The sequence below is a fragment of the Lynx rufus genome, unplaced genomic scaffold (genome assembly GCF_022079265.1).
Source record: "Lynx rufus isolate CCGP_SWC_20201006 ecotype Redwood Valley unplaced genomic scaffold, mLynRuf1.p SCAF_54, whole genome shotgun sequence".
In the NCBI taxonomy this organism is placed as follows: domain Eukaryota; kingdom Metazoa; phylum Chordata; class Mammalia; order Carnivora; family Felidae; genus Lynx; species Lynx rufus.
Window position 1 is genome coordinate 1,050,122 of NW_025814872.1, and position 27,719 is coordinate 1,077,840.

General features: G+C 61.3%; 4 protein-coding genes across 4 annotated transcripts; 3 read left to right on the forward strand and 1 right to left on the reverse strand.

Moving 5' to 3' along the window:
- Positions 1 to 517: 517 nt before the first annotated feature.
- Positions 518 to 6,113, reverse strand: CUNH19orf85 (chromosome unknown C19orf85 homolog). Its single transcript, XM_047100946.1, has 2 exons — positions 5,941 to 6,113; positions 518 to 974 (listed from the first exon to the last, which is right to left on the reverse strand). Exons 1-2 carry the CDS (start codon positions 6,111 to 6,113, stop codon positions 518 to 520), a joined length of 630 nt encoding a protein of 209 aa, XP_046956902.1.
- Positions 6,114 to 12,899: 6,786 nt separating this feature from the next.
- On the forward strand, positions 12,900 to 20,259 carry ZNF628 (zinc finger protein 628). The gene is made up of 3 exons (XM_047100919.1): positions 12,900 to 12,942; positions 12,988 to 13,200; positions 17,015 to 20,259. The coding sequence occupies exons 1-3, from the start codon at positions 12,900 to 12,902 to the stop codon at positions 20,143 to 20,145; spliced, it is 3,387 nt and encodes a 1,128-aa protein (XP_046956875.1). The 3' UTR covers positions 20,146 to 20,259.
- A 1,278-nt stretch (positions 20,260 to 21,537) lies between these two features.
- On the forward strand, positions 21,538 to 23,346 carry NAT14 (N-acetyltransferase 14 (putative)). Its single transcript, XM_047100964.1, has 2 exons — positions 21,538 to 21,783; positions 22,427 to 23,346. Exons 1-2 carry the CDS (start codon positions 21,712 to 21,714, stop codon positions 22,973 to 22,975), a joined length of 621 nt encoding a protein of 206 aa, XP_046956920.1. The 5' UTR covers positions 21,538 to 21,711; the 3' UTR covers positions 22,976 to 23,346.
- Positions 23,347 to 24,572: 1,226 nt separating this feature from the next.
- On the forward strand, positions 24,573 to 27,175 carry LOC124527741 (soluble scavenger receptor cysteine-rich domain-containing protein SSC5D-like; the record flags this gene model as incomplete). The annotated part of the gene is given in 8 exon segments (XM_047100920.1): positions 24,573 to 24,597; positions 25,134 to 25,160; positions 25,459 to 25,595; positions 25,597 to 25,768; positions 25,956 to 26,014; positions 26,016 to 26,076; positions 26,323 to 26,439; positions 26,791 to 27,175. Coding segments are annotated over 8 exon segments (983 nt in total), but the record flags the coding sequence as incomplete, so codon positions are not given.
- Between the last annotated feature and the right edge of the window lie 544 nt (positions 27,176 to 27,719).

A 27,719-nucleotide genomic window follows, 5' to 3' on the forward strand; every position in this document is an offset into this window, starting at 1 on the left:
ATCTGAAATTGGAAGTTTATGTTGCATTTTAAAAAGGTACCGGCATATTCATTTATTGTCGATCACCCCTACCTGTGCCCTGCCCCCCAAACCCCTTAAATGTTTATTTAACAGTTTATTCACTGCCGAGTCCTCGGCACCTAGATGGGGCCTGACACATAGTAGGTGCTCAGTACATATTTGAGAATAAATGAGACAAGACCAGACATTAGGCAGAGATGAGCCAAGGTGCGAGGGAACTGGAGCGACAGACACTGAGAAGATGGGGCTGGGAAAAAAGAAGAGAAGTTGGGGGTGTGGGAGAGTGTGAGGGGCACCTCTGGCAGAGGCAGAAGTGGGGGACATGCACCGGGGAGCCCTGTGAGGCCGTGGTCATAGGCGGGGGTCTGGGCTTGGTTCATGTTCCCAGGGGCTTCCAGGAGGGGAGTGGATGGGACAAGGGGTTCCTGGGGGTGTTTGCTGAGCTATCATGAAGGGGACCTCTGATTTGTCCCGGGGTGGGGGGGTGGGTTGGGCATCATGGGGAGCAGCTCCCCCAGCCCTCAGGGGTTCCCTGAGAGTGACAGGCACAAGGCACCTCCCACCTGCCCACCCAGTCCCCCTCAGGAGCCCAGAGCCCGTCCACTTCCTCCAGTGCATTCGGGGTAGGGGGCAGGCGGTTATAGAAATGTGAGGCCTGCCTCAGGTCTGGCTGGCCCCAAGCACAGTGGGATAGACCAGATGGCACTGAGGGACACTCTGGGGTGAGTGCAATGTCATCAAAGAGGTCGAGGGTGGAGGCATCCAGGGCGGCGAGACTTGGGCCGGGGCTGGCGCAGGGCTCCTCAGTGGGGGCCACAGCACAGGCCACCCCCAGGAAGGGGGACGGAGGCGGCGGGGGCGGCCTTCGGGGTGGCGGTCTCTGGGGAGGTGCCTTCTGAGACAGGATAGACAGGGCCAGGCGCTGGGTGGCAGCCTCAATGTTGGCAAACTGCCTGCAGAGAGACAGACGTATGAGCTGTGTGGCCGTCAAGCATTCGCCTCCTGTCTGCCCTCCCGCGAGTGGTTTCCCTCTTCCTTTCCTCTCCATCTTTTTTCTCCGTGCTAGTCTCCCCGCCCCTGGGTCCATTTTCTTGAGTCTGACAATTCAGTTTTTCCAATCCCGTTCCTAGGGGAGCCCTGAACGGCTGTGGGGTTTGTGCACTGCACAAGGCAGCAAGTCCAGTTCCGCTATAATGCACGTCTTTTGTCATTTACATCTATTATGTCCACATTCCAACATATAAAAGTGAAAAACGGGGGCGCCTGGGTGGCTCGTCGGTTAAGCGTCTGACTCTTGATTTCGACTCCGGTCACGCATGGTCTCACGGTTTGTGAGTTTGAGCCCTGCTTCCGGCTCTGTACTGACAGTTCAGAGCCTGCTTGGGATTCGCTCTCTCTGCCCGCCCCCACCCCCCAGCCCCCACCCCCTGCTAGCTCTCTCTCTCTCTCTCAAAAAAAAGATAAACTTAGGGGGAAAAAAGTAAAAAACGTCAGAAGGAAAGGATGCCTTAACAAATGTTTTTCACACAAAGGCGCACTGTGGGCTAGGGGTGCACCTGTAACGCTGATGCCCCGTGAGTTCTACTTCCGGCAGAGCTCTTAAATCTGCCCACCTCTCGTCTCCACCAACTCTTGGTTCAAGTCGCCGGCATTTCCCACCTGGATGACTACAGCTGCCACTGCACTGGCCTCCCCCACCCAGCATTCCTATCCCTCAAGAACTATATGGATGGATCTGACAGCGATGGGCTCACTATCGTCCCCCTAAAATTCGTATGTTGGAGTTTTAACCCCCAGTACCTTAGAATGTGACTGTATTTGGAGACCCCTGAGGGTGGTCTCTAATCCAGTGAGAGATTAGGGCCCGTAGAGGGAAGACCACGTGAAGACACAGACCACCTACAAACCAAGGAGAGAGGCCTCACCCTGCCAGCACCTGGTCTCGGATTGGGTGAGAAAGTAAATTTCTGTTGTTTCAGCCGCCCAGCCTGTGGTGCTCGATTCTGGAAGGTCTAGCAGACTAACGCACAAGCATAATGTTGAGCAAAAGCAGTGAGACTTGCAATTAGTAGCTGCACGATTCCACTTAAAGGTCAAAGATGGGGTTCCCCCGGGGGCGCCTGGGTGGCTCAGTCAGTTAAGCGTCCAACTTTGGGTCAGGTCATGATCCCGTGGTCCATGAGTTCAAACCCCGAGCCAGGCTCTGTCTGTCTCTCTCTCAAAAATAAACATTAATTTGGGGCGCCTGGGTGGCGCAGTCGGTTAAGCGTCCGACTTCAGCCAGGTCACGATCTCGTGCTCCGTGAGTTCGAGCCCCGCGTCAGGCTCTGGGCTGATGGCTCAGAGCCTGGAGCCTGCTTCCGATTCTGTGTCTCCCTCTCTCTCTGCCCCTCCCCCCTTCATGCTCTGTCTCTCTCTGTCCCAAAAATAAATAAACGTTGAAAAAAAAAATTAAAAAAATAAACATTAATTTTTTTTTTTAAATGGGGTGACCCAATGACACAGAAATCAGGATGGCATCTTCTGGGAAGGAGACACGATGAGGGCCTCCGGGGGCCAGAAGTGCCCTGTTCCTGGATCTGAGTGTTGCTTACACGAGTGGCTTCCTTTTGGGAGCATTCATCAAGCTCTAAGCTGACAATGTGTGCATTTCTTGTAGTTGGTTTTTTTTTTCCTTTTTTTTTTTTTTAAGTTTTGTTTATTTTTGAGAGACAGAGCACAAGTGGAGAGGGGCAGAGAGAGAAGGAGACACAGAATCCGAAGCAGGCTCCAGGCTCCGCGTTGTCAGCACAGGGTCCGACGCGGGGCTCCAACTCACGAACCATGAGATGGTGACCTGAGCCGAAGCTGGACGCTGTACTGACTGAGCCACCCAGCCCCTCCCCCCCACCCCCGCCAAAGGTTTTATTTAAAAACGAATCTGATGTTGTATGTTTCTGTTTACATGAAATGTCCACAATAGGCAAATCCCCAGAGACAGAAAGCAGATTGGTGTCTGTCAGGTTCTGGAGAAGGAGGGGTGGAGAGTGACTGCCTAGTACTACTAATGGGTATGGGATCTCCTTTGGGGGTGATGAAAATGTTCTGGAACCAGACAGAGGTAATCGGTCGCAAAACATTACGAACGTAGGAAACACCCACGAAGCGTGCACTTTAAAATATTCGAAATGGTGAATTTCACGTCGTGTATATTTTACCACAAGAAAATAGGCTTGTAAATAAGTTAGTGAGAGCTGACGCTCTGGAACTGTCTCTGGAGCTAAGGAGGATAGTTCTACTCTGAGTGCCCCTGGGAAAAATTCAGAGAGGGCAGGTCAGGTTAAATGACAGAGAATGGGAGGGGCAGAAGGGGGAGTTGATGTGAACAAACTTAAGTATAAATGACATTTAGGGCCGAAGAGTCATGACGTCTGTGATTTACTACAGCTCTTTTAGGACGATAGGCGAAGGAAGTAGGCTAAGATGTCATCGGCAGTAAAGTCTCAGCAGTGGTACGTGAGTGGCAGCATTTCTCAAACTTGAGTGCCTGGCGGAACACCCGGAGGGCTGATGGGAACACAGGTCCTCGGGCCCCAGCACTTTGGGTTCTGCAGGCCCGGGGTGGCGTCCGAGAAGCTGCGTTCCTGGCACGTCGCCACGCCATGCTGAGGTGCTGACGCTGCTGGTCTGGGGTCCAGATGCCGCTGGTCTGCTGCATCAGACAACCGTCGTGACGTTTCTGTGGGCTGGAAATCCTTCACAACGAAAAGCCAAAAATCCATGTGCAGGGTGGGAGGGGGCTCCTGAGGGGGCAGGGCCTGAGGGGACCTGGGGGGAGGAGGAGGACGTGGGTGGGAAGATGCTGAAGGTAGTTTGCCTCTGACCTGGATTTTCTCAGGGTGAGCCCGGGCGCTCAGGGGAATATACTCCATAGCTGCCTGTGCCGCCTCGTGGGTGGCCTGGGTCTCTGGGGAGTATGTGGCAGGGCCAGGCATGGGGGTGGGAATATCTGGGATGCTATAGGAGAGAAGCTGGCCCTGGGGAGTGGGGAAGCTGAGCTGGGGAGGGTAGAGGGGGGACCTGGGAGGTGAGAGACTGGCATTAGCACGGAGTCCAGACTCGGAGTGAGCAGGGAGCCCTCCAGGTTGGGGCTGCAGATGGGGAGGGGTCCTTGAAGTGGTTGACAAGGGGGGCTGGGGAGGAGTTAGAAGGCTCGCTCTGGGACGAAGGGCTGGACCGTGTTTGGGGAGATGCGTGTTTTCTCTTCGATAATGGGTTTGTAGAGTGGTGGTGGTGAACATTCTGGGCTGGTCAGGGCTGGGCATTCTGGTGGAAGGGGGTTTGCAGTATGGAGGCAGGAGTTAGGCTGGATGAGGCTCGTATTTGCTCAAATTTGGTTCCGAGACCTCCTGGGACAAGATTCTGGGCTGGCTGGGAGGAACAACCTACTCGCAGAAAAGCAGGTCTTTGGACGAGCAACTTCGTCTCTCTGTGCCTCAGTTTCCTCTTTGAAAAATGGGGATTATAATAACATCTACTTCCTGGGGTTACTATGGGGGATTAATGAGTTCCTATTCATTGTGAGTGAGTATTACCAGTTACCACTAAAGTACTTAGAACAAGCACCTGGCACATATGAGTGTTGATCACCACCATCATCACCATCATCACCATTATTATCACCACCATCACCATCACCATGATGACACTCCTTGTCTGCAACGTAAGGACAAAGTCAACCTACTGTGCAGGTCTCTTGGGAGCATTAAGTGACATATTATATGTCAAAGCCTTAGTGTGGTGTACCTGACACCTGAAAGTGCTCAAAAAATGGTCACTGTCACAGAGCGAGGAGAGAGCACAGGGTAGGGTGGGATGGGGCTGGGCGGGGTGTGAGAGCGGGGACAGGCTTGAGCAGAGAGAACTGAGGAGCTGAGGTTCCCATCTACACTCCCAGAGACGGCGAAGGACATTGCCCCACAAAGGGAACAGGATGGGCAAAGACCAAGAAGTTGGATGGTCAAGTGCTAAATGGGGAGCTCCTGTTTCTTTAGAACCTAATTCCCTCCCCCCTGTCCCCCTTTCACCCTATTCTAGCCACATTGGTCCTCAAACATTCCAGGGATGTTCCTGCCTCAGGGTCTTTGCACTTGCTGCCCCTTGCCTGGAATGCTCCTCCCGCAGACATCCACAGGTCTTATCCTCTGGCTTCAGTCAGGTCTTGGCTCTGTTGGCACCTTCTCAGCCGAGCCTTCCCTGACACCTTACCCAGTCCTTCCCCCACCCCCGCATGCCCTCCATAGCACTTATCACCTTATAACATGCCATATCATTTTAAAAAATTGAAGTGAAATTCACATAACTGAACCCCTTTACACGTGCAGTTCAGTGGCATTTAGGACACTCACGGTGTGCAACTACCACCTCTAATTAGTTCCAGAACTTTTCGTCACCCCGGGAAGAATCCATGAACCCCCTGCCAATCACACACCACCCCCACTTGCCTCCAGAGGTGCCTCCTCTGGCCCCGCCACCCCGCTTTCTGGCTCTGCCTGTTCTAGACATTTCACACAAATGGAATCATACAACCAACAGGTGGCCTTTTGTGTCTGGCCTCTTTCACACGGGATCGATCAGCTTTCCAAGGTTGGTCCGTGTAGCGTCATACTGTCTCACTGACATTATGTGGCTGTCCCTTGCCGGCCACCTTCCTGCTGGAACACAAGCTCTATGAAGGCAGGGAATTTTGTCCGCCTTGCGCTAATGGATCTCGGGCCTGGCCCACAGTTTATGCTCAATAAATGCATCCTGAGTGTTGATTGCGTCCAGCCCTGGGGTCCCCTTCTCTGTGTTCTGTCTGAGCCTGGTCTCCCCGACTCTGAGGTGTCTGACGCCTCCCCCTCCCCCTCTGCCCATCTCCCACCCTCCGCCCCTCCTCACCTGCAGATCTGGTTGTGCAGAAACCTCCTGTGGTTCGGCCTCCTTTTGGGGGGCCGGGTCCTCCGAGGGTGTAGGGCGCGCAGCACGTGGGCGGCTGCCCCACTCACGAAGGCACACAGCTCCCGAGGGCTGGGCTCAGAGCCCCCAGAGGCTGTGGGGGCCCCGGGGTGCATGGCTGGGGTGATCTAGAATAGCCCCTCCACAGTATCGCTGCTGGTCAGAAAGCTGCGTCCACATCTGAGGACAGAGGAGCAGCCGGGGCTGGGGGCTCGGGGCTGGGGAGGCAGACAGGAGGAGAGAGGGCTCTGGGCAGGGTAGGCCGACTCTGGAGGGGGGCCGCCGCTCCGGCCGGAGGAGACAGGGCCCCGAGAATTAGGGCAGGCCCTCCCTCCGGTGCCTCATCCCCACCTCCCGGAGGCTGGATGCTGAGCTTTGGGGAGCCCGTGGGTGGAGGCTGATATAGGAAGGTGAGGGGGGGCTTTATGTGTGCCCCCCAGGGGCCCAATTAGCACATAGTTGGACCTGGGATATGGGACAGGGCAGCATGGTGGGGGGCAGAGAAAGGCGCCTGGAGACAGCCAATTAAGCGGACAAAGGCCTCGTTAGGGAAGCGAGGCCAGGGGCTGAGTCAACCGGCAGCGATTAGCGTGGAGGACCTTTAATTGGAGGGGAGGGGAGGGGGCGGCAGGAGGCTTGGGTGCAGGCTGGGAGGGAGGGGGAGATGACCCCCCGGAGGGCTGCCGGGACCACCTACCTCCAGACGCACCCGCCTGGGCCTCCCTGCCTCTCTGTGCCCCGGGCCCAACCTCCTGGGGAAACTGAGGCTCAGAGAGCAGGGCTTGCCTGTGCCCAAGGCCTCCAGCCAGCTGGAAGGGCTGGCTTCTGCGCAAGAGGGTTGTTCCCCAAACCCTGACCTTCCGCCAGAGCGGCTGGTGAGTAGGGGAGAGGGGAGGATACACGTGCTGGCCCAGCTGGTTGCTCAGGTGGGTGACGCTAGGGACTGTTTTTGGCGCAGCTTGGCTGTGGCCGTGGGCGGGGAAGACAAAACATGGGTGTGTGCTTTCCCTTAAGGCGTTTTACTGAGGGACTGGGGGGCCCTTGGTATTCGGGGAGGCAGAGAACAGACTGGGGCATGGCGGGGTGGAGAGGCTGGCTCCGGCGGGGGGAGGGGGGGTGGGGGTGGGAAGGGGGTCCTGTTGTCTCTGGAAGGGCGCTGGCCGGAGTGGGGGGGACCCTGGTCCGGGCTGGTGTGGCGATAGTGCTGCGACGCTTGTTGTGAGGGGGCCGCGCGGAAGGTTCGCGTCGGGGGGCGTGCGGGTCACCTGTGGCTACACACTCACACACACCCAGTGCCTCATAACCACGTGCACTGATTGTCTTGCACTCCTGGAGGTCAGAAGTCCGAGGCGGCTCTTAGGAGCTGAAATCAAGGTGTTCCATCTGGAGGCGGCGGAGGGAGAATCCACCCGCCCCCTCCCCCCCCCCACCCCCCGTGACTTTTCCGGCTGCCAGAGGCACCCGAGACTTCTCCAGGCTCACGCTGCGAGTTGAGTGGCAGAGCCGGGACCCGGAGGTGGCTCAATGTGGGCCCGACAGCGTGTGTTTGCACGGCAGGTCTGCTGCAGGGCCAGCAGCAGGGGGTCAGCGCAGGGCTCCGACGGGGACCACCAGGCAGGCAGGCTGTGCCAGCAGCGGGCGGCCGCTTGGCCTCCCTCCTCAGTCTCTGTCTTGGCCTGGGCAAGTCGTGCGTGTGTGTTTGCCTGTGTGCGCACAGCCTGGACGCGCGTGTGGTGTTGTGGAATCGCCTGGAAGCTTTCCCGTCCTGTTACTTTCAGGCCCCGCGGGGAACGCAGAAGGTCGCTTGGCAAGGGGCTGTTAAGGGAGTGGACCCCCGGGTCTCTGGAGAATTGGAGGTCAGGGCTCAGGCTCAAGGACGGGCTGGCTCTGGCCTGGGGACGCGCCACCAGGGGGCGCCAACATCCCAGGCAGGGCCGGGAGGCCGTGCGGAAGCAGCCTCACCCTCACCCTTGGGCCCCCCTCCTCTTCTCTGGCGGTGGATAAGAGTCACCCACAGCTGGGGACTGGCTTCATCTGCTGTTTGTTGAGGACCCGCCCTTCCCGCTATTACAAGGTATATACACAGGCTCCCTTCCCCTCGTCCCAGCCCTTGCAATTCGAGGCGGGTTATTTCATAAACATTTATTGAGCACCTACAGTAGACCGAGAATGTAGCAGTGAGCGAGACTAGCACAGTCTGTCCCTGGAGGAGTCTGGGAGTGAGATGCCGACAAACAAGAAAAGACCGGTTCAGGGTGTGCTGGACAGTAAGTTGGATGCTGGATGGGGGAAGCGTCCTGCTTCAGATGGAGAAGCCCTCTCTGAGAAGGTGACAATTGTCCTGCAACCTGAGCGGAAGAGGGGGCAGCCAGGAGCTTCCCAGGCAAAGGGCACAGGGCATGCAAAGGCCCTGAGGCAGGAGCAAGCTTGAATGAGGTGAGAGAGAGGGAAGGATAGGAGGAGGTGAAGTCAGAGAAGGGGACAGGGGCCAGACCTGAAGGGCTTTGTAGGCCAAGTAGGAGTTGGGTTTTGAAGGTAAGGGTGACGAGGGCCGTGCTGAGTTCGATGTAGGGGTAGCGTCGAGACCTCAGGGCTCTGCCCAAAACTTCCTTTGCTATCTTTACACCTAGAATGTGGAGACCCCACTCCTAAACCCCCCTCTAATATGGGGAGGGGGAAGCGAGAAGCTGAGATGTCAGGGCCAGGCCAGGAGCCCAGGCAAAACTTGTCTGTCCTTGCCCCCATTGTGCTCATCTCCCACTTCTCCACCTAGTCCCAGAGGGACTCTGGTTCCCTTAAAATTTATTGTGAAAATGTACAGGTGGCAGGTTCCTGGTGTTTCCAAATCAGAACTCTGAGAGGCCAACACTATTATATTTATTTCCCATGTTTTCTTCTGAGAAGAGGGATGTTATGGGCTAAATTGTGTCTCCCCAAATTCATCCGTTGAAGTCCTAACCCCCATATCTCAAAATGTGACTGTGTTCAGAAATAAGGTCTTTATTTTTAAAAAATGTTTATTTTTGAGAGAGAGAGGTGGGGAGGGGCAGGGAGAGAGGGAGACAGAATCTGAAGCAGGCTCCAGGCTCTGAGCTGTCAGCACAGAGCCGGACGCGGGGCTCCAACTCACGGACTGTGAGATCATGACCTGAGCTGAAGTCGGACACTTAACCGACTGAGCCACCCAGGTGCCCCAGAGATAAGGTCTTTAAAGAGGTGATTAAGTTAAAATGAAGTCATATGTCTGAGCCTAATCCAATTTGCCTGGTGTCCTTATAAGAAGAGGAGATTTGGATACAGACAGGTGCAGGTAGACCATGTGAAGACACGAGGAGAAGACAGATGTCTACAAGCCAAGGACAGAGGCCTCAGGAGAAACCAACCCTGCCCACACCTTGATCTTGGACTTCCACTTCTCTGGAAATGTAAGAAAATAAATTTCTGTTGCTTAAGCCCTTAGCAAAGTACCACAGAAGTGTATTAGTTATCTATGCTGTGTAACAAACCCCCACAAATACCATGGCATGAAACAGTGTATACTAATTTTCTCCCAGTTTGCATGGGTCAGCAGTCCAGGCACCACGGCTCACTGGGTCCTCTGCTCAGGGCCTCTCGAGGCTGCAATCAAGATGTAGGCGGGGGCTGCAGTCTCATCTGGGGTTCGGGTCCTCTTCTAGGCTCACATGGAAGTATTCATTTCCTCACATCTATAGAATTCGTGGAGGTGGATGGCTTCAAGGCCAGCAGGGAAATCACTGATGTTTCGCATCTCTGACTTCTAGACCCAGTTTTCAAAAGCTTGCCTGATTATATCAGGCCCACCCAGAACAACCTTCCCGTGTTAGGGTTCTTCGGGGAAGCAAAACTAATAGGATCCATATCTACCTGTATCTATATCATCTATAGCTGTATCTATAGCTATCTGTATCTATTCTATCTATACATACAGTCAGAGACACACAGAGATGTTATATATATTTTATATATAAAGAGATTTACTATAAGGGATTGGCTTGTGCCATTATGGAGGCTGAGAAGTCCCATGATCTGCCATCAGTGTGCTGGAGCCCAGGAAAGCCAGTGGTGTGGCTCCAAGTCTTAAGAACCAGACAGTCCATGGTGTGGATCCCAGGGTGGGTCTGAAGGTCTGAGAGCCAGAAGTGCAGAGGGCCGGCAAAGATCAACGCTCCGGGCTCAGTCAGGTAGAGAGGGAATCCAGCCTTCCTTCCGCCCTTTTGTTCTAGTCAGGACCCCCGTGGATTGGGTGATGCCCGCCCACCCTGGGGAGGGCCGTTGGCTTCACTCAGTCTACTTATGCAAATGCTAATCTCTTCCGGAAACACCTTGGCAGACACGCCCAGAAATCGTGTTTCACCAGGTACCTGGGCATCCTGTGGTTCAGTTGGTGGACACGTAAGATTAATCATTACGTTTCCTTTTGATTAACATCAGCTGATGGGGAGCCTTGATTGCACTTGCCCAAATCCCTTCACCTTTGCCAAATCACATAACCTATCGCAGGAGTGCCATCCATCAGGTCCGCAGGCCACCTGAAGAAAAGGCACTTGGTGTACAAGGACATGGGTCATTGGGGATCATCACGGAAAGTGGCGGCCACTCCCGGGGAGGGCAGTTAGTGTGTATCTGTCTCTGGCCACATTTCTGTACTTAAAACAGATGAATCTGTTTTCTTTCCTTTTTACTTTTATTTTTTTTTAAGTTTATTTATTTATTTTGAGAGAGACAGGGACAGCGCGAGTGGGGGAGGGGCAGAGAGAGGGAGACAGAGATTCCCAAGCAGGCCCCCTCTGCCAGCGCAGAGCCTGGTGCGGGGCTGGAACTCACCAAACCGTGAGATCATGACCTGAGCCGAAACCCGCAGTCGGGCGCTTAACTGACTGAGCCACCCAGGCACCCCAGGAATCTGTTTTCTAGGTACAGATGGGACTGTGTGACCTGGTGTCAGCCCTGGTTCCCCCAGGGATGGGCGGGGAGGCTCCTCTGGCCCCCATGCACTGGGCCATGACCACGCATGTGGGGACCTGCCAGATAGGGCTTGGATTGGGGGGGGGGGTAGACTCTGGGGCTGGAGACACCCTCAGTAAATCACTTCCGGGTTACAGGAATCACTTCCTGGCTATAGGATGTCTCATCACTTCCTGCATATAGGATGTATATCACTTCCTGGTCCTGTGTCTGGCCAAGAGACTTTAGAGGGCCTCTATTTGCCACCCCCTCCTCTCACCGCCCCCGCCCCGCATTGAAGTGAGGATAACACCCCTTCCCTGGAAAGAGGCCCATTCGGGCAGGGCTGGCTGGGCACCCATGGGAGCCACAAAAGATGTCAGAAAGGAGCATCCTTAGTCTGTGGGAGAAACAGGCCAGCCCTCTTGGCTCCTGCCCACACCCCAGCCCCCCTGCTTAAAGTGCATCTCTGCTCTCTTCCTGCACTAGGGTGAAAATGGATATTTTACATTGAGTCTTTGGCCCTGGGAATCCTGTCTTTGGTCCAGATACCTCCTGTTGTGCGTCAGGGGGAGACCGGTGCTCCAGGACACCTCCCACCCCAGCCCCTAATCCTCTCCTCTCTGAGCGCAGGTGGCGCCATTACCAAGGCAACGGACTGAATGGCCAGAACCACGATCCAGTGTCCACTCAGCCCAACACCACACACCTTCTCCTTCCAGAGGGAAGGGATGTGGGTTGGAGCGCTTAAGCATGTGGGGACCAGGAGCATTGGTGCGGGCACAGCGAGTGGGGCCTGAGCCTTTCCCCACCCTGTGATCAAAAAGACTCTGGTCCTTGTTGGGCCACCTTGGAGCTGGACTGTTCCAGAAGCCCAGGACACACCTCCCACCACCCACAGTATGGCTGGCAGGGTTGGTTGGGGGGGGGGGGCATCTAGTGTGAGGAAGAGGGAAAGGTCCAGGTTCCCCACTTACTTCCAGGGTTTCTCTTCTCTTTTGACTACCAGTGAGGGTGGGGCTGCCTTTCTCTGGAAGTGTGTGTATGTGTCGCCCTTATCAATTTTTTTTTGGCTGACAGCAATAGGATAGGGATAGAGAGGGACAACCCCCCATGCACACAGGCCTTTGGGGCACGAGTAATAGCCTAGGTCCCTGGGAAGGGTCAGGTAGGTTTGGGCTGCCTTCAAAGCCTGCAGTCCCCACTCCCAGCTCTGTCCTCTGGGATGAATGGTTCATCTGGCTGGCCAGGTGGGGGAGAGGGGTTCAGAGGGACTGGGCTGGATAAGATGCCTGATCTAGTTGGACGGGGCTAGTATCCCCTGGAGAGAAGAAGGTGGAAGTCAGGGACAGGGGCGATGCTAACCACCCTACGGTGCACAGGACGGCCCTCAAAACAAAGAACAATCTGGCCCAAGCGTCACTAGTGTCAAGGCTGAGAGACTGTTGGGTGACATGCAGAGGTCACCAAGGCTGAAGCCGTGGTGGGGTGACTTGGAAAGGAGGGAGAGGGGATCCGGGACAACTCAGTGGTTCCCTAAGCCCCCAGGCCTCCAAGGAGCAAGCACAGCAGGGTCCAGCTTCCCGGGACAACCGCCCACTCCCGGGAACTGCGTGCACGTGGGACCTCTGCGGGGTGGGGGTGTGGGTGTGAACAGAAGCCCTGCGGGCCTCAGTTTCCCCGGCAGGTAAATTTTAGAGATCCAGGGACTGGGCGTGGCGGTCAGGCCAGGAATGACCACACCCCTGATGCGCTAGGCCCGTTCGGAAACCGCGCAGCTGGAGAGCGATTCTAGGACAGACGAGAGGGAATCGGTAGTAAAAAACGGGGAACGTGAGACCCCGCCTCCGGGCGGGTCTTCCCGGGCCTTGGGCCAACTTCGGACACAGAAGGAACGACCGGGCCGTCGAGGTCCGGGGAGGACTACAACTCCCACGATGCCGTGCGCCGCCGGCGCCGGGGAGCGAGCGACGGCCGCAGGCTAGCGGGAGGGGTGGGGCGGGGCCTCGGCGCACGTGGCGTCGTGACGCGCCGACGGCGACGTCGGGGTTTGTGTGCGCGAGAGGCTGCCGATAAAGGTTGGGTGCCTCGCGCCGGGGGCTGTTGGGAGGGAGCGCGCCCCCGCCCCCCTCCCACGCCCCCACCCCTCTCCCGCCGCTGCCGGGGCCCCGTCTTCCCGTCGGCCCCCGCGGGAAGGCCCTAGGTCTCTCCCGCTCATTCCCCGGGTCGGGGCCGCAGGTGAGAGACCGGAGGGGTGGGGGTGGGGGGGAGGGACCGGAGGGCGGAGACGTTGGGGAAATGGGGAGCGTGAAACCGGAAGGGATGCCTTAAAGGGAAGGGCGCTTCTTCACCTCCGATTTTTGTCCACTAGGCCGGCTCCTCCCTCTTAAAGGGCAAGGGGCTGCTTTTCAGGGGGGCGGGGCAGGTTCTGCAGTTCCCCGCAGCTTCCCGCTTTTTATTCTCTGAGGAAGGATTATCTCGCGAAGGAGCACTGGCAGTGCCCCAAACTTTGAAGGAAGAGCCTCTGAGTCCCGGTGGCTTCCAACCAGACACTAGCTTAGCTCAACAAAGGTGGAGATTGGTGTGCCCTAGGAGCACCCTCTTAAAGGGGAAGTCGGGCCTGATGGAAGGGTGTGGTCCGGCTTTTTGAAGGGGATGCTCTTTATTGGACTAGATGGGTCCAGCTCTTCCAGAGAGCCGATGTCTCCTGTCTGAGGCGTGCTGGGCCTTCTGAAAGGCACGTGCAGCTTCCTGGGATAATTAGTGTCTTAAAGGACTTGCTTACATTTTAAAGAGGATGTTCATCTTGTTTTGTTTTGTTTTGTTTTTTTAACTTTAACATTTAGTTTTGAGAGAGATTGACGCAGAGAGTGAGCGGAGGAGGGGCAGAGAGAGAGGGACACAGAGAATTTGAAGCAGGCTCCAGACTCGGAGCTGTCAGCACAGAGCCCCACATGGGGCGCCAACTCACGCAAGATCATGACCTGAGCCGAAGTTGGACGCTTAACCGACTGAGCCCCCCCAGGCGCCCCGAGGATGCTAACTCATCTTTTTTTTAAGAGAATCTTTATAGCCTGTCCAGAGGGGATGCCCAGCCCTTTTACATTCAAGATGTGTGCTCACTCTGTGCCAGACGTTATTTTAGGCCCTGGGGTGCAACAGTGATTGAGATGCCACTAACATTTAGAGGGGAGTGGCGAGGGATGCTGCTAAACACTGTGCAGTGCTTGCGACTGGTCCCTCGACGCTGGCCCAGCCCCAGATCGCAACAGTGCTGAGGCTCGGAAACCCTGCTTAAAAGCAGGTTAGAAGGTGCTGAGTGCCAGAGAGAACAACAGAAAGAGGGGAAAGAGAACGGGGAGTGTTGCAAGGGGTTGCAGATGTAGGTCCGGTGCAGGGAATGTCCCCCTGAAGCGACCTGTCAGCAAGGACACTGTCGGGAAGGGGCTCCAGGCGCCGGCTAGATGGTGTGGGGGTCTGAGAGGCTAGAGGAGGTCAGGGAGGGGAGGAGGCTGTGGGCACGTATGAGATGTATCTCCTCTGAAATGGGAGCTGTAGAAGCTTGTGGCACGTTCCCTGCAGCCTCTGTGTTGGGAACATACCAGAGGTAGGAAAGGAAGAGGGGTGGAAACAGGGAGATCTGTTTGGGGAGACTGTTGCAGCTGTCCAGGAGGGACACGTTGGTGCCCTGGACAAAGGTGACAATGAGGGGCTTGGAGAGAAGTGGCCAGGTTCCAAATATGTCCCTGCTGGAACAAGGGAACCGGCTGACGGATTGGTCATAGACGGTGAGAGAACGAGAGGGCGGTGAGGAAGAATAGAGGGGTTTTCAGGGATGGAGAAGATTGTGGGTGAAGAAGGGAGAAAGCAGGAGCAAAAAAGAAAAAGATTTGGGGCATGTTAAGTGTGAGTTGTCTGCTAGGCGTCCCTATGACAACTGTAGCAGGGTTTGGAGTTCAGAGGAGAGGTGTCAGATCTGCATTTTGGAGTCCTTCTGTTTAGACGGAGATCCTGAGGGTGAGTGAGGGCTCCCAGGGACAGAGTGTGGATGAAGAAGGAGTCCAAGGGTCGGCAGAGCCGACATTCACAAGTCAGGGAGACGAGAAGGAACCAGTGCCCGAAAGCGAGGAGAGTGGCTTAAGGAGGGAGGGACCCCGTAGGGATTGAGGAGGGGCCATGGAATTTAGCACCAGGGAGGCCATGAATGGAGTGGAGGGTCTGAGTGGTGGGGTTTGAGATGGGAAAGAGCATGTATTGACCGCACGTTTGAGTTGCTTTGCTGCAAAGGGGATGGGGAGAAATAAAGCCATAGCTAGAGGCAGTAGTGGGGTGAAGGCTTTTTTTATATTTTTAATTTTTTTAATGTTTATTTTTGAGAGAGAGGGAGAGAGCATGAGTGGAGGAGGGGCAGGGAGAGAGGGAGACACAGAATCTGAAGCAGGCTCCAGGCTCTGAGCTGTCAGCACAGAGCCCTGTGCGGGGTTCAAACCCACAAACCGCGAGATCATCAGCTCTTAACCAACTGAGCCACCCAGGCGCCCCTGAAGGGTTTTAAGTTTATTTTTGAGAGAAAGTGTGAGCAGGGGAGGGCAGAGGAAGAGAGAGAATCCCAAGCAGGCTCTGAACCGTCAGCACAGAGCCTGACGTGGGGCTCAAACCCACGGACTATGAGATCATGACCTGAGCCAAAATCAAGAGTCAGTGCTTGCCAACTGAGCCACCCAGATGCCCCTGTTGGTTGTTAAGGGAGGTGCAGCTTGTGGGTACCCAGATGGGAACGGTCCAGGAGAGGAGGAAAGTAGGTGGGAAGTCGAGTCCGTGGGCCAGAGGCAGGCAGGTGGGAGGGTGGTGCATGGATTCTCAGCCTCAGCACTGCTGCCGTTTGGGACTGGAGCATTCTTTGCTGTGCTGGGCCGTCCCATGCACTGTAGGGTGTCGACCAGTATCCCTGGTGCCCCCCTCGCTAGATGCCAGGAGCACCGGCCCCTCCAGTCGTGACAACTTAGCGTCTGCAGGCTCTGCCAGATGTCCCCTGGGGTGGGAGAGTCGATCTCCTTGAGAATCCCCGCTACAGTGGTTGGGATGTGGCGACATTCTCTTCTGACTGCATGTATGTTTTCAGTGACCAGATCAATGGCAGGATCACCTGCTAAAAGCAGGAGGGGAGAGGAGAGGTTTGAGGGGAACAGAAACATGTCTGAGTACCACCTGTTGGGTGGGAGTGAACGGCCTAGAAAAACGCAGGTATGAGCAGTGCCGGGAACTTGGAGATTGGTGGGCATGAGTGCAGAGAGAGACCCAGACTAGGGGCGCCTGGCTGGCTCCGTGGTAAAGCATGTGACTCCTGGCCTCAGAGTTGTCAGTTCGGGCCCCATGCTGGGTGTGGAAGTTACTTAAAAAAAAAACAACACTTTTTTTTTTTTTTTTTAAAGGGAGACCGAAGGCAGGCAGGAAGCGAGGAGGTGGATGGGGGTGGAAGGTGCAGCGTGGCTATGGATCTGGTGGAGTCTAGGGATTTTCGATTAATGTGCCAGAGGAAATAGGCAAGCAGCGGTGGGGGGTGGAGTGTGGAATGCTCCAAGGGGCTCTAGTTACAGTGGCTGGGAACTGGCGTTGAAGCAGGGTGGACGATGAGCTCCTCAGAGGGAGCGGGCTCAAGCATCAGAAGCCGCGGTGCTAGAGAGAGCCCAGGCCATCCTCAGGGACAGTGTCTGTCTTCAGAGGGGAGGAGCTTGGCCCTAAAGGACGCGCTTGGCCTCCTAAAGACCACGCCCAGCCTTCTCACACTTGTCCAGCCTCCTGGCGGGGGATGACCAGCATGCTGTGGCGGGTGAGCACTCCTCCCAGTTTGCCAGAAGTTTCTGCGTTAGCACCTAAGGTCTTGCTTTGGCGCAGCCCTAATCCTAAGGGAGGCGTCCTGCCGCGCGCGTGGGCCGGGGACGCACCCTCTGCCGCTTCCGGGGCGAACGTGTGCGTCCAGGTTGAGAGGACCGGTGTTGGGGCGGAGGTGGGGCGGGGTCCCGCCTTCCCCTGACGCCGAGTCCCCCACCAGGTGTGATGGTCGGCTCCCACGCGGACATGGCGCCCGCCTCCACCTCCGAGGGGCCGGCGGAGAAGCCGGGCCCCGCGGCCCCCGCCCCGACGGCCCAGTACGAGTGCGGGGAGTGCGGCAAGTCGTTCCGGTGGTCGTCCCGGCTCCTCCACCACCAGCGCACGCACACCGGCGAGCGGCCCTACAAGTGCCCCGAGTGCCCCAAGGCCTTCAAGGGCTCCTCGGCCCTGCTCTACCACCAGCGGGGCCACACGGGCGAGCGGCCCTACCAGTGCCCCGACTGCCCCAAGGCCTTCAAGCGCTCGTCGCTGCTGCAGATCCACCGCAGCGTGCACACCGGCCTGCGGGCCTTCACCTGCGGCCAGTGCGGCCTGGCCTTCAAGTGGTCGTCGCACTACCAGTACCACCTGCGGCAGCACACGGGCGAGCGGCCCTACCCGTGCCCCGACTGCCCCAAGGCCTTCAAGAACTCGTCCAGCCTGCGGCGCCACCGGCACGTGCACACGGGCGAGCGGCCCTACACCTGCGGCGTCTGCGGCAAGAGCTTCACCCAGAGCACCAACCTGCGGCAGCACCAGCGCGTGCACACGGGCGAGCGGCCCTTCCGCTGCCCGCTCTGCCCCAAGACCTTCACGCACTCGTCCAACCTGCTGCTGCACCAGCGCACCCACGGGGCGGCCGCCGCCGCCGCCGCCGCCCCGCCGCAGCACGAGCCCGGCGCCAAGGTCTTGGTGTCCGACGCCTACCTGCACGCGCCCGCGCCGCCCCCGCCCCCCGCGCCCCCGCCCGTGGTGCCCGAGCTCTTCCTGGCCGCGGCAGAGACCACGGTGGAGCTGGTGTACCGCTGCGACGGCTGCGAGCTGGGCTTCGGCAGCGAGGAGCTGCTCTTGGAGCACCAGCCCTGCCCGGGGCCCGAGGCGGCGACGCCGCCCCAGGACGGGCAGGCCACCGCGGCGCCCAAGGCGGACGCTGCCCCGCCGCCCTCGCGGTCCCCGCCGGCCCCTCCGCCGCAGCCCCCGCCTGCCGCCGCCGCCCCGGGCTTCGCCTGCCTCCCGTGCGGGAAGTCCTTCCGGACGGTGGCCGGCCTCTCCCGCCACCAGCACAGCCACGGGGCGGCCGGTGGGCAGGCGTTCCGCTGCGGCAGCTGCGACGGCGCCTTCCCGCAGCTGGCCAGCCTCCTGGCGCACCAGCAGTGCCACGTGGAAGAGGCGGCCGCGGGGCGTCCGCCCCCCCAGGCGGAGGCCGCCGAGGTCACCTGCCCCCAGGAGCCCTTGGCCCCGGCCGCCGCCGCCGCCGCCGCCGCCGCCGCCCCTGCCGCGCCGGCGCCCGCGCCCGCTCCGGCTTGTGCCGAGCGGCCCTACAAATGCGCCGAGTGCGGCAAGGCCTTCAAGGGCTCCTCGGGGCTGCGCTACCACCTCCGGGACCACACGGGCGAGCGGCCCTACCAGTGCGGCGAGTGCGGCAAGGCCTTCAAGCGCTCGTCGCTGCTCGCCATCCACCAGCGCGTGCACACCGGCCTGCGGGCCTTCACCTGCGGCCAGTGCGGCCTCACCTTCAAGTGGTCGTCGCACTACCAGTACCACCTGCGGCTGCACTCGGGCGAGCGGCCGTACGCCTGCGGGGAGTGCGGCAAGGCCTTCCGCAACACGTCGTGCCTGCGGCGCCACCGGCACGTGCACACGGGCGAGCGGCCGCACGCCTGCGGCGTCTGCGGCAAGAGCTTCGCGCAGACCTCCAACCTGCGGCAGCACCAGCGCGTGCACACGGGCGAGCGGCCCTTCCGCTGCCCGCTCTGCCCCAAGACCTTCACGCACTCGTCCAACCTGCTGCTGCACCAGCGCACCCACTCGGCCGAGCGCCCCTTCGCCTGCCCCATCTGCGGCCGCAGCTTTGTCATGGCCGCCTACCTGCAGCGGCACCTGAGGACGCACGCCCCGGCCCCCGCGGCCCCCGCCGCCGGCTCGCAGCCCCCCGCCCCGCCGGCCGCCGCTCCGGCCCCGTCTGCCACCCAAGACGTCCACGTTCTCCCCCACCTCCAGGCCACGCTCTCCCTCGAGGTGGCCGGGGGCCCGGCCCAGGCCCCGCCCCCGGGTCAGGCAGCCCCCAACTCCCAGACGTTTCTCCTGGTGCAGACCGCCCAGGGCCTCCAGCTCATCCCCAGCAGCGTCCAGCCCCCCGCGCCCCCGCCCCCGCCCGCTCCCGCCAAGCTCATCCTGCTGCCCTCCTCGGGCACTGCGGCGGGGAGCAGCCGTGGCAGGCAGGGCCCACGGGCAGCTGGGAAATCTGGGCAGGGGCCTGGAGTCGTATGGCTGCCAGGTCCTGGGGGACTAGGGGTTCAGGGAGGGGCCAACGCAGGGGCCAGCGGGGGAGGGCAGAGCCTCATCGTCCTGCAGAATGTGGGGGGTGGGGAGGCAGGGGCACAGGAAGTGAGCGGGGTCCAGCTCCAGCCCCTCCGGCCAGCCCCGGAAGTGACCACGGTCCAGCTCCAGCCGGCCCAGGAGGTGACCACGGTCCAGCTCCAGCCGGCCCAGGAGGTGACGACGGTCCAGCTCCAGCCTGTGGCAGGCCAGCTGTCCAGTCCCAGCGGGGCAGCTGTGACCACGGAGGCCCCCAATCTGCTGGTGGTTCAGAGCGGTGCGGCCGAGGATTTGCTGGCCGGTCCCGGCCCTGGGGAGCCAGGTGACGGTGAGGCCGGTACTGGTGTCGTCCAGGACGTGCTCTTTGAGACGCTGCAGACGGACGAGGGCTTGCAGAGCGTCCTGGTGCTGAGCGGGGCAGATGGGGAGCAGACCCAGCTGTGTGTGCAGGAGGTCGAGACGCTACCCCCTGGGCTGGCTGAGCCACCTGCCCCTGGTCCGCCGGGACAGAAACTGCTCATCATCCGCAGTGCTCCCGCCGCTGAACTGCTGGAGAATAGCAGTGGTGGGGGAGGCGGTGCCACGCTGCAGCTGCTGGCCCCACCCCCACCTGGCCAAGCCTCTGTCCCAGTGGGCATCTCCGCGGCTCCCGCCTCCCAGATGGTACAAGTGGTACCCACCGGCACTGCACCTGGGGGCATGGCCCCGCAGGCCCTCCCCTCCATCCAGATTGTCCAGACTCTGCCCGCAGTCCAGCTGGTGCACACGTTTTGAGTAGAACCACTGCTATCTCTTCTTGCCCCACACAGAGACCCGGACTCACTGCTTGGGCTGGGCTGGGGGGAGGGGAGCTGCAGGCTGGGCTTGCTAATAAAGACCAGAATCTCCTCCCCTGTGTTTTGTTTTCTTGGCGATGGGTGGGATGAGGGGGGAATGTCGTGGTCATAGCCACCGCTTGGGAGCTCAGAGTCTTGTAGCTTTTGCTTCCTGGCTCCCAGGTGACTGACTGCGATTTGGGGCCAGCCACTTCTATGTGAGGTTCTGTTCATCCTTTTAAAAAGATGCAGTGGGGGGCGCCTGGGTGGCTCAGTCGGTTGGGCGTCCGACTTCGGCTCAGGTCATGATCTCACGGTCGGTGAGTTCGATCCCGCATCGGGCTCTGTGCTCACAGCTCAGAGCCTGGAGCCTGCTTCGGATTCTGTGTCTCCCTCTCTCGCTGCCCCTCCTCCGCTCTGTCTCTGTGTCTGTCTCTCAAGTAAACATTAAAAGAAAGTAAAAAGATGCAGTGGTCACCATAGTGGGGAAGCATTAGAGTCTAGAATCCTGGTTCTGTTTGTTCGCTGTAAGTCACCCCACCGCTCCCCTCATCTGAAAAAATGGGTGGCTGGGAGTCCTTATCCCGAAGGTCCTCCCAGAGAGCCCAGGTGGGCTGGGGTGGAGGTTCCTGGGCGGGTTCTCTGGGAGCTGGTGGGCCCAGGATGCGGCCCCTCCCTCGAAGGCCCCGGAGCCAACGAGAACTAATCCGCTCCCATCACCGCCCCCCCTCCCCCGCCCCCTGTCCCCCACGCTCGGCTCTCCGCTTGTTTAGCAACCAGGGAAGGTCGGGAAGAGACCTTGCGCTCGTCCTCTGCGGGCCGGGTAAGTACCTTGCCCGCCGGGACCCGCCTGCGGCTGCCCCTGTCTCCGCCCCCTACCCCACCCCCGGCGGGGTCGCCGCGTCCAGCTCTGGTCCCTCCCGGCCCCCCCCCCCCCCCCCCCGCGCAGAATCCTGCCTGGACGCTTGGCAACCGTTGCTAAGGCCGAGTGCGGGCCCCGCCCCCACTGTGCGCGAGCTTGACGTCACTTCCGCAGGCGACCCCTTCCCGACCCTGCCGCCCCCACACCTAGTGGGAAGATTGCAGCCACCTGCGGAGGTTCTGGCGGGCCTGCTCCTGCGGCGCGGGTCGGGGACGACTGTGGGGCAGGGAACGGGGTCCATGCCCTGGCTGGGGCGGGGGGCGGTGTTCCGCTGACTCCCCAGGGCAGTCCCTGAGTCTGGGAGCGAGCCCCGGCTTGCAGGGTGCTGACGTCCGCGGGGCGTTTAGGGGGAACCGATTGAGCACCGCGGCGGGCGGGGGCGAGGGGCCGGGAGACTTGACAAAGGTCGCCGTGTGGAGGGTGAATCCCGAGCTGCGCTCGCTTGGGGGCCCCGAGCGTTCCCAGTGTCCTGATCTGGGACACGCTGCTGCGGGTCCCCTTCCCTGGGGCGCGGTGGGGACCAGAGGTGCCCTTCAGTGACCTGCTTGTTTTCACCAGGTGCACGCCTGCTCCCTTCGGGGGCGCGGGAGCCTGGGGGCTGCCATGGCCCCCAGCCACCTGTCCGTGCGGGAGATGAGGGAAGATGAGAAACCCCTGGTGCTGGAGATGCTGAAGGTGAGGACTGGCGCGAGGTGGGGGGCGGGGGGGGGGCTCGGCGGCGGCATTGGGGCGTCTTCAGCCACCTGCCTGAGCCAGCCCGGACTCCTGGGAAGGGATCTCTTCCTCCTAAGCGGCTTCTTGGCTCGGTCCCTTTTTCTAGTGCCTTCTTCCTACCCTTAGGGTCAGAAAGGTTTTCACAGCTGGAGGGCCGTGGGGCGACCCTGGCACAATTGCCTCCTGGTCTCAGACTTTGAGTCTGCCCTGCACCAGCCCGCGGAGCCCGTCCTCCTGCCCACACTCTGCAGAGCAGAGCCCTGGGGCCCCCGCCTGGGACCGCATCTCTTCCCTCTCCCAGTCCTGCCGCCCGCGCCTGCTCGGAACTGGGCTGTCCTCTGTCCTGTTCAAGGCCTCCGCCTTCCCTGAGCCTCACACCTGCAGCCCCCCTGAACTGGGCGTCCCCCACAGCTCCTGATGCACTCACTCGCTCCGGGTGCCGGGAGCAGATTGTGTCCTGTCCCCTGCCTGTTCCTTGGCTGCAGGGCCCTTGCCCATCTGCGGGCCCCTGCCCCCAGTGCCCGGCACTGTCCACTCCCTCTCTTTTCCCCTGGTGTCTCTTGCCACCGGGCCTCCCTCCTCTGACTGCTCCTTCTGCCCACAGGCTGGCGTGAAGGACACAGAGAACCGCGTGGCCTTGCACGCCCTGACACGGCCACCAGCCCTGCTCCTCCTGGCCGCGGCCAGCAGTGGCCTGCGCTTCGTCCTGGCCTCCTTCGCCCTGGCCCTTCTCCTGCCCGTGTTCCTGGCCGTGGCGGCCATGAAGCTGGGCCTGCGGGCCCGATGGGGCTCACTGCCCCCACCAGGCGGCCTGGGGGGCCCGTGGGTGGCAGTGCGCAGCTCGGGTGACGTGTGTGGGGTGCTGGCCCTGGCCCCAGGCTCCGGTGCTGGGGACGGGGCCCGGGTCACCCGCCTCTCCGTCTCTCGCTGGCACCGCCGTCGAGGTGTGGGCAGGCGGCTGCTGGCCTTTGCCGAGTCCCGGGCTCGAGCCTGGGCGGGAGGCATGGGGGAGCCCCGGGCCCGGCTCGTGGTCCCAGTGGCTGTGGCAGCTTGGGGCGTGGCAGGGATGCTGGAGGGGTGCGGCTACCAGGCTGAGGGCAGCTGGGGCTGCATGGGTTACACGCTTGTAAGAGAGTTCAGCAAGGACCTGTGACCGGAGCCAGCCGGGAGGGAGATCACTTCTCGAGCACTCACCGTGTGCAGGTCCTCCCTGTGTGAACCCCCAGCCCCCTGGGGGCCCACAAACAGGCCTGCAGAGGGCCAGTCGCCCTGCTGCAGGCTGATGTCTGTGTGTAGTGCGTGAACTTCTCAGAGAGGTCAACCTGTGCGGGGGTTTTTGCGCACCGAGAAATCTCGGTCTGTCCGCAAAGGCGGCCCCCTTTGTGGTACGGGCCTGGGAGAGATGTGCGGGGAGGAGGAGAGGGGGCCGGACGAGCGTGCCCGCCTCTGTGGGTTAAGACTTGGGGCGGGGGCACCCCAAATGGGGGACACGGCCCTCCTGGGAACGGGGTGGAGTGCGATGGCTGCAGGGGATGAACAGAGCCTCTGCAGGGGAGGGTCATCGGCTTAGAGAGGCCTGGGCAGGGGCGGGGTGGGCGCGGGGTGGGCGCAGGGCTGCCCGAGGCGGGCCCCTCCCGGGAAGGTGAGCCGAGAGGAGCGGCCAGACCCATCTGGATTTTTACACCCGATTGTTAATAAAGCCTGGTCTCGCTCTCTCTGATGCCTTTTCCAGTCCGTCTCTGCACACCACCCCCCTCCTTCTGTCTGGCTTCTGCTTTTCCCTGAGTTGACATTAATTGTTGCTGGGGGTGCTGGACGGGGAGAAGGGGCGGCGATGAGCTCACGGCAGCCCCACTCCCTGCCAGCCTCTGACTCACGCTCCCCATTACCGAATTTTTTCCGCCTCACAGCTGCCCGGTGCAGAGAGAGTGGGGGGCGGGGGGAGCGTGTGTGTGTGTGTGTGTGTGTGTGTGTGTGTGTGTGTGTGTGTGTGTGTGGCGGCCCCCTCCCTCAGCCAAGACTGGACCCCTAGTCCTTCGGCCCGCCCCCACCCCCAGCTCCCTGGAGTTCAACCACAGCTCCCACAGACAGGGGATCAAAGAGTTTGCATTGAACCCCATCGGGGGGACAGACAGGGGGTTCTGTCTCCTTTTCCAATCAGGAAGTCCTTCCTGGTGTCTGGCTGCAAGCCTTCTTGCTGCTGAACCATGAGCCCCAGATGTACCGGGTCCCCGAGCCCAGCTGCTAGTTTGAATCCACTCCCAGTCCGCTCCCTCCTGGTCTCCCCGTGTTCCCTGCTGGACAAGAGAGGAGCAGATGGGTGGGTGCTGGTGCGTGCCCCCTCCCCCCCCCCCCCCCCCCCCCCGCCCCCGCCAGGTCCCTTTCCTGAGCATCTCTAGGCACAGCGGGGCGCCTGGCCTGGAGTCTCCGGCTCCCAGTGGGAGTTTGCAGTAGGACACCCTCGCTCCCCGCCGCCACCCCCCCTCCTCGCCAGGCCCCAGCTGCCGGCCAGCCCCCTCCCTCCCCCACTCCTGTCCCCTGCTGCCGCTGCAGCCTCGGCAGGCAGCCTCTCTTCCTTCTGGCAAAGCGTCCAGCCCCTGCCTGCTCCTCCCCGGTCCAGGGCGCCTCAGGCAGGCGCTCCCCTCGCTCCCGCCCTCCCTCTCTCCTTCCCTCCCTCCGGTGGCCGCGGCCTCCTCCCCTCTCCAGCTTGCGTCCCCTTTCACCCCGTCCCTGCCTTGGAGTCTGCAAACATGAGGGTCTTGGCCTGCCTTATCGGTGAGTGACCCCTTCTCCTTGGGGACTCGGACCTCTGACCCCTGAGCTCATCCACTTGAACGACTCAGACTTCCGGGACCCTGTCTCTGGTGCTTGGGATAAGGGACATCTGGTCCTCCTTGCCTGATCCCCCGAGGGACCCAGCCTTCTGCACAGCCAGCCCTACCCTCTTAGGACCCCAGGGACCTACCCTCCTCCCCCGCCGGCCCTGACCCTGGGGGGTGGGGGTCACCCACCATTTGACCTTAGCCAGGCCCCTGGGGGGAGCACAAAGCCTGGCTCCCAGCCCTGACCTGAGGCATGTGGGGCCCCGCCCGTCTCGGGGACCTGAGTCTTGCCCAGCCCTCTACCCAGAGTCCTGCCTCACAGTAGTGGGGTTTTTGGTTCAGAGTGTGTACATTCTGTGTGCGTGTGTGTGTGTGTGTGTGTGTGTGTGCGCACGTGCGTTGGGGTATTTAAGGCGAGGGGTCTGCACTGGAGAAAGCACCCCTTCGGGCCTGCCCTCACTCTACCCTACCCCTCCACCCCCCTTCCAGCAGCTCTGATGGGGATCCAGGCTGTTGGTAAGTGGCCCTGAGCACGGCTGCCTGACCTCGCACAGTTGCAACCCACCCCTGCCCAGACTCACCCTCCACTGCAAGCCTGGCTGCCCTGCGTGGGCTCATGACCTCGGGCACTTCTTCCCCCCAGAACCACCGCTGACCAGCCTCCCACTTCCTGTGGGGGCCACTGTTCTCCTGGGAACCCAGGAGCTGGGCGGCCCGGCCTCACACCACACCCTGCAGGACAGACAGCCCCCCACCCCGCCTTTCCTGGGCCCCGCCCCCGGCAACTGTCACAGCCTTTCCTCTGTCCCCCCAGAGAGGCTGCGTCTGGCCGACGGCCCCCACGGCTGTGCCGGCCGCCTGGAGGTGTGGCACGGCGGGCGCTGGGGGACCGTGTGCGACGACGGCTGGGACCTGCGGGACGCCGCCGTGGCCTGCCGCGAGCTGGGCTGCGGGGGGCGCGCTGGCCGCCCCCGGAGGCGCCTTCTTTGGGGAGGGCGCGGGGCCCGTGTGGCTGAGCGAGCTGGCCTGCCGGGGCAGTGAGGGCCAGCTGGGGCTCTGCCCCCATCGCGGCTGGAAGGCCCACATTTGCTCCCACGAGGAGGACGCGGGCGTAGTCTGCGCAGGTGAGGGGGCCCTTGATCCTCCTTCGGGGGCGCTCCCACAGACGCGACCCAGAAGTCCGGGCACCCCCAGCCCCAGACGCCCCCTCTAGGACTCCCAGCTCACTGCCACCTGCCCCCCCACCCGGGTCTGCCTGTCTGGGGCGAGGGTGGGGGGGCGCCCCGGCCACAGCTTCTGTGCTGTCCTCAGGTCAGCGTGTGGCCAACTCCAGGGACGGGGACGATCCACCTTCGATCCTGGAGGGGGAACCCCTGGCCGGGGCTGTCTGGGGAGCTGAGCCCTGGCTCGGAGGAGCCTCCAGGGACACACGGTGAGCCCACCCTGGCCACGCTCTCTCCCCGCTTCCTCCACTGTGAGGGAGAGGGGTCTTCCACTAGCGCCTCCCAGGGGACAGATGGAGGCAGCGGCCGCGTCCCCCGCAGGCCCCCCCCCCCCCCCGTCACAGCCCCCTGCACCATCCTCCTGCACCTCCTGGGGCTGTCGGGCAGCGTGGCCTGGTCCCCCCGGCGGGAAGGTGAGCGGCTCCCGGCTGAGGTCTCCCCGCTGTCTCTCCCAGCACCCCCGGCCCGGCCGGGACCCCCACAGAACAGCTCCAGGAAGAAGGGTCCCCGGCCACCCAAGCAGGCCAAATCCACCAGGGCCCCTCAGCTGACGGCCGGAGCCCCCCGACACGGTAAGGCCCCTCCACACATCTGGACCAGCCCAGCGACCCCTGGGTGCCCTCCTCTTCACCTGTAACTGGCAGGCCCCCAGCGCCACTACGCCCCTCGGGATCCAGCGAGGCCCAGCACCCTGTCTTCCCCCGCCCCCACCCGCCCACCTCGTCAGGAGACCCAGGCACCCCACCCCGCTCAGATCCTGGCACCCCTCTTCACGGCCTGGCTGGCAGGTGCATCTCAGGCCACTGCCCCCTCTGGGCCTCGGGTTTGCCCCGGATGGAAAACGAGGGCTGTTTGAATCTGCTTTTCCCAAGCTGCCCCCCCCAACAAGACTCAGCACTCCCTCCTTCCTGCCCCCCCCCCAGAGCGGGCTGCGCCTTGTCTCGGGCCCCACGGGTGCTCCGGTCGGCTGGAGGTGTGGCACGGCGGGCGCTGGGGGACCGTGTGCGACGACGGCTGGGACCTGCGGGACGCCGCCGTGGCCTGCCGCGAGCTGGGCTGCGGGGGCGCGCTGGCCGCCCCTGGAGGCGCCAGATTCGGCCAGGGCTCAGGGCCCGTGTGGATGGATGACGTGGGGTGTGGAGGCGGAGAGCAGGCTCTGCGGGACTGTCCCCGAAGCCCCTGGGGTCGGAGCAACTGTGACCACAGCGAGGATGCGGGGCTGGTCTGCACGGGTATGTCCCCCGCCTTCCGGACACTTACCCGAAGCTGCTGCCTGCCCCCCCTCATCTGCCCCTATCACAGGCTGCGGTGCCCGCACCTGCTTGATAGAGCTCTCCTCGACTCTCTCCTTCCCCCTGCCCCTTCCCTCCTCTCCCTCCTCCCTTCCTTCCCCTCCCACCTCCCTGCCCTCCCCTCCCTCCTCCCTGCCTTCCCCTCCACCCTCCCTGCCCTGCCCTCCCTCCTTCCTTCCGTTGCCTCCCTCCTCTCTTCCTTCCCCCTCCCTCCTCCCTGCCCTCCCCTCCCTCCTCCCTGCCCTCCCCTCCTCCTCCCTGCCCTCCCCTCCCTCCTCCCTGCCCTTCACTCCTTCCTTCCTTCCCCTCCCCCTGCCCTCCCCTCCCTCCTCCCTGCCTTCCCCCTCCACCCTCCCTGCCCTCCCTCCTTCCTTCCGTTCCCTCCCTCCTCTTTCCTTCCCCATCCCTCCTCCCTGCCCTCCCCTCCCTCCTCCCTGCCCTTCACTCCTTCCTTCCTTCCCCTCCCCTGCCCCTCCCCCTCCCTCTCCCTGCCCTGCCCTCCCTCCTCCTTGCCCTTCACTCCTTCCTCTCTTCCTTCCCCTCCCCTCCCTGCCCTCCCC

Excerpts from the sequence above, each read along its gene's own strand:
- CUNH19orf85 (XM_047100946.1), bottom strand. The coding sequence starts at position 6,113 with ATGCACCCCGGGGCCCCCACAGCCTCTGGGGGCTCTGAGCCCAGCCCT. Across the intron at positions 975-5,940 it reads CTGCACAACCAGATCTGCAG|GCAGTTTGCCAACATTGAGG; the intron begins GTGAGGAGGGGC and ends GTCTCTCTGCAG.
- ZNF628 (XM_047100919.1), top strand. The coding sequence starts at position 12,900 with ATGCCGTGCGCCGCCGGCGCCGGGGAGCGAGCGACGGCCGCAG. Across the intron at positions 12,943-12,987 it reads GGAGCGAGCGACGGCCGCAG|GACGCGCCGACGGCGACGTC; the intron begins GCTAGCGGGAGG and ends ACGTGGCGTCGT. Across the intron at positions 13,201-17,014 it reads TCCCCGGGTCGGGGCCGCAG|GTGTGATGGTCGGCTCCCAC; the intron begins GTGAGAGACCGG and ends GTCCCCCACCAG.
- NAT14 (XM_047100964.1), top strand. The coding sequence starts at position 21,712 with ATGGCCCCCAGCCACCTGTCCGTGCGGGAGATGAGGGAAGATGAGAAA. Across the intron at positions 21,784-22,426 it reads TGGTGCTGGAGATGCTGAAG|GCTGGCGTGAAGGACACAGA; the intron begins GTGAGGACTGGC and ends TTCTGCCCACAG.